The sequence below is a fragment of the Microtus ochrogaster genome, chromosome 8 (genome assembly GCF_000317375.1).
Source record: "Microtus ochrogaster isolate Prairie Vole_2 chromosome 8, MicOch1.0, whole genome shotgun sequence".
Taxonomy (NCBI): domain Eukaryota; kingdom Metazoa; phylum Chordata; class Mammalia; order Rodentia; family Cricetidae; genus Microtus; species Microtus ochrogaster.
Window position 1 is genome coordinate 52,625,323 of NC_022015.1, and position 8,763 is coordinate 52,634,085.

At 48.0% G+C, this 8,763-nt stretch overlaps 1 protein-coding gene across 1 annotated transcript in view; it reads left to right on the top strand.

Moving 5' to 3' along the window:
- Positions 1-6,931, top strand: part of Klf9 (Kruppel like factor 9) — a 23,523-nt gene extending 16,592 nt beyond the window's left edge. The window contains exon 2 of the mRNA XM_005352066.2: positions 6,538-6,931. Coding sequence (XP_005352123.1) covers positions 6,538-6,767 — 230 coding nt within the window. The 3' untranslated portion in view covers positions 6,768-6,931. The remainder of the gene's footprint in view (positions 1-6,537) is intronic.
- Positions 6,932-8,763: the final 1,832 nt, after the last annotated feature.

Genomic DNA, 8,763 nt, shown 5'->3' on the forward strand with positions numbered 1-8,763 from the left:
CTGCCTCCCGAGTGCTGGGATTAAAGGCGTGCGCCACCACCGCCCGGCAGGAAGCTATAATTCTTGATCGACATGTGTGGAGTTCTGTTCTAGAAAGGAAGCTTCTTTCCCTTAGATTTGTTACCAACTTGGTTGGCTTTGGCCAGAAAGAAATAGTGAGAACAGTTGATTTTGGATTTGGAACCATGACATGACAAGGTTAGACCTCCTTTGATCCCTCTCTGACTAAGGAAGGGAAGCTGAGAAAAACCACGGAGAAGGAGGTGTTGAAAACAAAGGCCTCTCCGACTTCGGGTTCAGACCTCAGTGGTGGCCTTAACCCTAAGAACCCAGGGGAGCCCGCTTGGGGCTGGGAAGGTCTGATTGGTGGGCAGGCCGTGTACCTGCCAAGCTCTCGGCCCCCTCCTCAATATGGAGTCTCAGCTCCAATCCCTTCAGGATTTTCCCAGTAGGAATGAACTATATCTGTTGACTTTCCATTGCTGTGACAAAATACTTGAGACATGTCAGTTTTGAGAGGAAAGCTTTAGCTGATTTATGGTTTCGGAGGGTTCAGCCCATGGTGGCTTGCCTGGGTTTCTTTGAGCCTATTTGAGCAAGGCTTCATAGTGGAAGTGTGGGGGTTAATTAATGGAGGATCTTCACCCCACGGTAGCTGAGAAACTGGGAGAGAAGGGGGGCCAGGGTTCCAATATGCCCCTCAAGAACATGCCCTCCATGACCTAACTTCCCTGTGAGGCTCCATTTCCTGGCCAACTCATCACCTCCTGATAGCCCCCTCAGCTGGCCACCAAGCCTTCAGCACAGGAACCTCACTGAGAGGCGTTTGAAATCCAGTCCCTTAGGACTGACTAATTGCTAGCTGCCAGGAAGTTCCTTCTGAGAAGCAATGTGGGCCCTTTGTGAGCATAGCTGGAAGGCCCAGCTTGGCCTGTCTCCTGCCGTGGTGGGCCTGGGAGCATTCTGCAGACCTGGTCATCTCCACAGAGCAAGTCTGTTACTCATGTTGTGCCAAGTTTAGTAGCTTTGTTGGTCAAGTTGACTTTATACTCTGGAAGAGCCTGTAAGAAAGAGGTGCAGAGCTTGTGCCGAGGGGGGGCGGGGAGTGTGATGTTAATAATGAGAATTCAAAGGCTTGGGCTCTTAGCAGCTCTGCTCCAGAAAGTCAGAGTTTATTGTGATGTTGCCTCTGGGTGTGCTTTTCCTGAGAAGGCCAGAAACAAATTCTAGCACAAGCCTGCGTTCCCCCCAGGAGAAGGGTAACTCAAAAATGCTGCAGACCGGCATAAGGACCCTCTGACTGATGCTTGCCTTGCTGTGACTATCATGGAGAAGGCTGACCATTGCTAAGGTGAAAGAGTGCGCCTGACTTGGTTTCCCCCTTAGAGCAGAACTATGACATGACAGGACACAGGTTCCTAGCCCTCGTTTCCCTTCTCAGCAAAGTCTGTTCCCTGCAGCCCTGTGCTCCTCTCTGCATAAGTGATTTCCCCTTCTCTCCCTCCTTATTTTCTTTGACATGGGCTCTTGCTGCCTAACACAGACTTATCTAAAACTCGTGGCAAGCCTCCTGCCCCAGCCTCCCGAGAGTCAGTTAACAGGTGTGCCCACCATGCCTGGCTCCTGTTTCAGGCTTCATTAGGTGCAAACCTTGTATCACTTTGTCAGTGGCATCTAGTCTCTGCCGTTCACATCATCATGCATCCCATAATCGGTTCTGTGCAAAGGCTCACTGGGGTGAAGAGGAGAAAGCAGTAAGTAGGTTCCCGCAGCGTCAGACCTGCACGTACACCACTGGCTGGTTTTATCATGCGGCATGTGTGTGACTGTCAAGATATCACTCTTCAGGTGACCGTGGGCCCTACCACAACCCAGGATCCAGGTAGCCACGAATGCTCATTTCATCTCACTTTCTCAGACACGAGGCGCCATCTCTCGTTCTTAACCGTTTGGTCTTGACTTTTGGCAAGCCAGATCTGGATGGTAGGCTATGGGTTGCTAAGCTCTGGTGAATGTTTTTCAACATTCTGATGTCTCTTTCGAAACGTACTCCATAAGACTCATACCTGCTGTTGACGGCAGCATCTCGCTTTGCTTTGAACTGTCAGCTTTGGTGGACAAGTGAAATGGGCTCCACAGAGGCTGTTCTTTCTCGTCTGGGCTAGCTCGCCTCTTCTCTCTGAAATACTTGGGACAAGTGTTTCAGCACCTCCATTAAGAGCAGTGGGAAGAATCACAAATGGTGACGGGCCATATTGGAAGTGAGTCTCATGAGAATGAGCCCTAAATACCTTTGAATTCTCTCTGTATAAGCATGAAGAATGTTCCTGCGGGGGCTGGAGAGATGTGGTAGGGCTCAGTGGTTAGGAGCATTGCCTGCTCTTCCAAAGGTCCTGAGTTCAATTCCCGGCAACCACATGGTGGCTCACAACCATCTGTAATGAGGTGTGGTGCCCTCTTCTGGCCTGCAGATATACACACAGACAGAATATTGTATACATAATAAATATTTAAAAAAAAAGAATGTTCCTGTGGTCCCTACAACTGACTCGTGACACTTTGCACTGTGACACTTCTCTGTAGCCATCTTTTTCTTTCTTTCTTTATTCTTTCTGGGTTTTGGAGATAGAGTTTCTTTGTATAATAGCCATGGCTGTCCTGAAACTCATTGTGTAGACCAGCTGACCTGGAACGCAGAGAGATCTCCCTACCTCTGCCCTGTGAGTGCTGGGACTGAAGGCTTGTACCACCATGCCCAGCGTGCAGCCATCTTCTAAATGAGGGAAGTCCCTTTCTCCTTGGCAATTCTGCCAACAGAGAGACCCTTAGGAACATTTTCCCTGGATGCAGACACAGATTAGCCCTCCTTCTCCAGACTCAGTTGACGCACGGCTACAAGTGCAGTGAGAACGCTAACCCGTATGGCACGCTGCCAAGAAAGCCATGTCACTGACAAACTCTGGGAAGACAGCAGCTTTATTTTAGGTCTTCTCGCCATTTTTCCTGAGCATCATAGAGCAGTGGCTAGAGCTTCCAAGGGTGAAAAAGCAAGAGCTTTTGTCTCTTTTTTTGTTTGAAGCTTATTCTGTGAATTCTGCTATATTTTCCCCATTTTATATCTATAATATCTATATCTATCTATGTCTTTATATATATGTTAAAAGATAGGATTTATGTTATGTAGCCCAGGCTACCATGAACTCATAATTTTCCTGTCTCCATCTTCTGGGTACTGGGACTCCAATCCCAGTTTGTCTTTTTATTTTCACTTATTATTTATTTATTGGTTTTTTCAAGGCAAGGTTTCTCTGTGTAGCACTTGCAGCCCTTGAACTAACTCTGTAGACCTGGCTAGTCTCAAATTCAGAGGTCGGCCTGCCTCTGCCTCCCGAGTGCTGGGATTAAAGGCGTGCTGGATTAAAGGCGTGCGCCACCACTGCTTGGCTTTGTTATTATATATTTAACATACTATTGTTTATAAAAAACATTTCCCTGTAGATGCTTTTTTGCAGTTAGAAGGACTTTGTTGCAACTTAATTCTAGAATAGTCCTGAAGTCTACTTCAGTGACCTAACTTCTGAGAAGGTTTTGGTCAGTAATAGTGTCTGGAAATAAATACACCCCTGTAACACCTACCTCGCCTCTGCATCTGTGGGTTCCACATCAGTTTATCAGTTCCACATCAGTCAAATACAGATAAAAAATATTCAGAAAAGTGTGTTTCTACTAGACATATGTTGATCTTTTTCCTTGTCATTAGTCCCTAAGCAATGAAATATAACAACTATTTAAGTAACTTAGGAATCATTGAAAATACATACGATGTGCTTATGATATGGAACTATAAAGTATACAGTCTTATGCAAGGGACTTGAAAGTCTTTAAATTATGGTATCCATGTTGGGGTAGGGGTCTTGGATCCCCTCCCCCCACACACACACTGGTACTGGGCATTCGATAAATGCAGGTAATACAAAAGTCACATAGAATATTTTCCTTGCCACAAGAAGCTCAATCCTAGAGAGTTGTTACAATCTGGATTTCGACTTGTACTCCAAGGTCTGCTGAAGTTGGTGCAATGCTTCTTGCTCGTCAAGAGTCTGCAGCCCCTGCTTTTGCTTGTTTTAGATTTGCTTTGGATTGCTCAGTGCAGACTTTCTGGCTGCCTTTTCTTCTTGACCCACCTCGGGAACTCCTCTCATCTGTGGGTAGCTCCAGCGTTCTCGTAAGGACTTAGCCCGTGGTTAGGCTGGGCAGTGTTAGACCTGGGCTCTGCTTGGAGCACAGAAATGCCCGCAGGTAGCAGGTATAGATTTCTGCGAGGCCTGAACTGTTGGTTGGCTGGCTTGGCCTCACTGTTTCTGCGTCTTTTCGGTGCAGGTGAAGAAGGGAGAGTGTCTTTCTGATGACTCAGGGGCTTCGTGCTGGACAGCTCCCAGCCTCTGCAGTGTCCTTCCAGCTTCCGGCCAGCCTGGGGACCGGAGTGAGAAAATGATCGCTCCTCCCCACACCTACCAAAGGCATGTCTGGAGAGCTGTGTGGAAACAGGGGCCTGTGTGTCCTGTGTGTACGAAGCAGCTGGCTTGGGCTGGACTTGGAACAGTGTGAAGGGCAGGCAGGTGGTCCCAGAGCAAGGTGATGACAGGTACTTGCAAGAGCAACTGAGGTCCTAGTGTTAACTGTGTAGTCTGCTTTTGTGCTGGTATGTGTCCTTCCGGAATGATGGCTTGCTCCCACCCTCCTTGCTAGGATCTTGGTGGGTGTGTAAGAGGGTGGGTATCTCTTAATGCCACCATAAGCATGTCTTCCAGGTCGGACTGTGGCACAATTTGGTGCGACTCCAACCTTAAGAAAGCAGTCAGAAGGGCTGGAGAGATGGCTCAGAGGTTAAGAGCACTTACTGCTCTTCCAAAGGTCCTGAGTTAAATTCCCAGCAACCACATGGTGGCTCACAACCATCTGTAATGAGGTCTGGTGCCCTCTTCTGGCCTGCAGGTATACACACAGACAGAATATTGTATACATAATAAAGTAAATAAATGTTAAAAAAAAAAAAAAGAAAGCAGTCAGAAGCAGGAAGGATGTGTGAAAAGTGTCAAGACCTCATGACTCACAAGAGGCAGGACAGCCAAGTAGCTAGAAGCTCCGGGTTTGACATTGGGCAGACAGTGAGCTCAAGGCTTCCGAGCAAGTAGCTTCACCTTGTAAATCCCCATTTTCTCAACGCCATGTGGGGGACCCCGTGAGAAGGGATCCAGGGCAGCAGTGAGTGGGTGGCCCGAGCTCTGTACCTGCACGTAATGAGAGGGGCGTTGGAGGGAATGTTTACCCTGAGGAAAAGAAGGCTAGTGAGCAGTGGTGGCTGGGTGCTGAAACACTCACTCAGAAGATGGCTTTGCAGGAGCGCACAGTTCACCGCAACGGAGAAGTCTGTGCAGCTTACCCTCAAGTGCCGCCTCTGCAGGTAGTGGCTTCCTACCATCAGACTTGCTGGTAGATGCCGGGTGGCGACAGTCCTGGGGACGTCTAAGGGCAATGCCTGTTGTGGGAGGGAAGGTGGCCTCTCAGTTCTCTACTTTGATCTCTACAATAACAGGAAATAGAGCAGAAAGGGCCCTGACCTTTGGCCTGATCTGAAGAACTCATGAAACCAATAATTGTATAGGATAAAATTAAAAGGGAGGAAAGAAAGACTTGTGAGTGAGCAATGGGTGCAGATTGGGTGCAGGCACCAAGCTTTTTTGTTTAGAGGGTTCTCAACCATCCCCCCCTTCCCCCATGCCTGCCAAGCTTGCCAGGGCAGAAGGAGGAACCACAGACATCCTATGGCTGAGTCAGCAGTCATCTCTGGAGGCTGGATGCTCACCAAGGTCTCTCTCAGGATCTCACTGTACTCTTTCTCATGTCCCCTCTTACAAGGACACCGGTCCTGGGATGAAGGTCCACCCCACCCCCCAGTGACCTCGAATGTGAGCATTTAGGATGGTGAGATGGCTGAGCAGGTAGCACTCCCGTGCAAGTCTGGGGACCTGAGTTCAATCCCAGAGCCCCAGTAAAACAGAAGAGATCTGACGCCACAAACGTGTCCTTTGACCTCCTATGAGTGTCCTAACACACAAGCCCATGTGCACACATGTATCTTTAAAATTTTTTTAAACTTTTTAGCAATGCAAGTATTTGCATGTAATGTAATGTAATGAATGTAATAGTGTAAACGTGTGTTCCATCATGAAGAAAATGACAGTAAAAGAGTCAGTACGTGAGACAGTTTTTCCTTTCCAGATATTTTCCCATCCATTGTTGGTTGAATCCAGCTAGGGACCCTATGGATGGGGGACAACCATACAGCCACACTCTGAGATGTGTATGAGGGGTCAGGACTTCAACTGAGAGTTTGCGAGAAATGCAGCAGAGCCCGTAAAACTCATGACAAGAAGTTTATCCTTTTTGTTACAGCGGTTGTCACTCATAGGTGGCCTTCAGAATGTTTTTGACGTGCCCCTTAAACAGTGTTCTGTCTTGATTCCCTTCTCTTAGGTGAACGGCCCTTTCCCTGCACGTGGCCAGACTGCCTTAAAAAATTCTCGCGCTCGGATGAGCTGACCCGCCACTACCGGACCCACACTGGCGAGAAGCAGTTCCGCTGTCCGCTGTGTGAGAAGAGGTTCATGAGGAGTGACCACCTCACCAAGCATGCCCGGCGTCACACCGAGTTCCACCCCAGCATGATCAAACGATCAAAAAAGGCACTTGCCAGCCCCTTGTGAGGTGCTTCCCCATGGCAGCCAGGCAGAGATGGTCTCCAGAAAGACAAAGCTCCCAGGAAACAGACGGACAGATGGAAGCCCGCCCCAGCCGAGGCGTGCTGGCCACAGGAGGTCACTGCTCTTTGATCACTATTCTGATACTCTCCCTGAACTGTTTCCAAAAAGCACATGGTAGCCTAAGATCAAAGTCAACATTTGGTCCCCTTGCAGAGGCAACTTGGAACCGTCTCTTGACTGTTGGAGGGCAGGCAAATGCTTTTGGTATTTTCTTCTTTGTTTTTGGGGGTGGGTGGGAGGGGGGGGCAAGGCCAAGACTCGGGGTGGGCGTTTGAAGATTCACACTGGTGTACATACGTCTGACTGGGTGAGTTGACCCCTGGCCTCCCACAGTGACTCTGGGTCCTTGATGCTTGTTGACTCTCAGAATCGTTTCCTTCTCTTTTAATGTACCGACCAGTGTGTTCCAGTTTGTTTAGCAGAACCACTCCCCTGAATCACTTTAACGTTTGAGATTTAAGAAAAGAAAAAAAAAACCAACCCTCCATAGCACAGCTGTCTTTTATGCAAGCAAGAGCACACCTACTCCAGCATGATCTGTCATCTAAAGACTTGAAAACAAACAAAAAAAAAAGTTACTTATAGTCAATGGATAAGCAGAGTCCGAATTGACACTAATCAAGACAGACCTTCGCGAGGTCACGGTAGTCCGGAGCTTTCCAGCCCTGCTTTGTATGACTCGTACTATCGGAACATAAACTGCACTTTCGTTTTCTAAGACCGAGGGTGAGTAAGGTAATCCATGCTTTGAGGGTAGAAGCAGACGTTCTGTTTGGCACCACGTAACAATCTGCTTATCTTACAGTATACACGTTTCCCTGAGAACCCGTAGCAGAGCTGTGAGGGCAGAAAGTATAAAACACATGCTGAGGAGGAACAGGAGGGGGGAGGAAGGTGGTGTTTTGGTAGATGCAAAAGTGAGCAAACAGTTTGACCTTTCATGAATTTGTTTGAATTTCCCCGCCCTTTCAGATGACGTCATCTTATTACACTCATGACACTAGGACACAGAACGAGAGCTTTCGGCTCTTTCTAGTGTTAGTTGATAAATGGGTGCATAACCATCGCCAGGCCTGGAATGCCTGTTTGTTTTGTTTTTGTTTGGGGCTGGGGGGGATGTTTCTTGGTCGCCTTCCTGTGTTCCTATGAGACTCCCACTATGAGGTGTAAGAGTTGTATCAAAGGGAGCTGAAAGATGAAAAACAAAAACAGTTTGCCCCCATAAGTAGTAAGTACCAAGGGAAGACGCCACAATAACTTCAGAGGCGATCCTGCAGAACAGCCCCTTCTGGTGAGCACAGGTCAAAGAGACACACGTGAGTGACATCACACCACCAGCTGTCTGCATCCTTACAGGCCTCCCACTCCTTCACTCGGATCTAGGTGTCTAACAATGGCCTAAACCACTATCTCCATCCTATGCCATTTACTGAAAACGGCCAGAAAAACAAACTCAGTTTTCATAGTTAAAAAAAAAAAAGCAAAAAAACAAACAAAAACCTCAATCGAGGGGAGTCAGCAGTGATCGTGGGGAAATGTTTACATTTTCTTCCTTCAGAAAGACCACTTTCTGACGGGTTTACCTGCTATCTAGAACAGAGCGCTACGGTGCACTCTGGTTTAGCCATGTGCCGCACATGGCGTGCAAACTCGGGGTTCTCACCAAGGCGAGCTCCACATTTCACCCAGCGAGGCTCACTTCCATCCCAGCAGCGGGTGCTCCTGCAGCGGGCACGGGGCACAGCTGACTCCGACTTCCAGTACAACAGCCATCATTAGCACAGTGTTTTCTGTTTAACCAATGGAGTCGCATCAGGAGTTCTATCCAGAGAACTGCTTTTAACATTAGGGACTGGGAGCAGTCCATGAGCTAAAAAGGAAAGTGTTTTCTCACGAGAAAACATGTCAGGAAAAATAAAGAACACTTTCTACCTCTGTT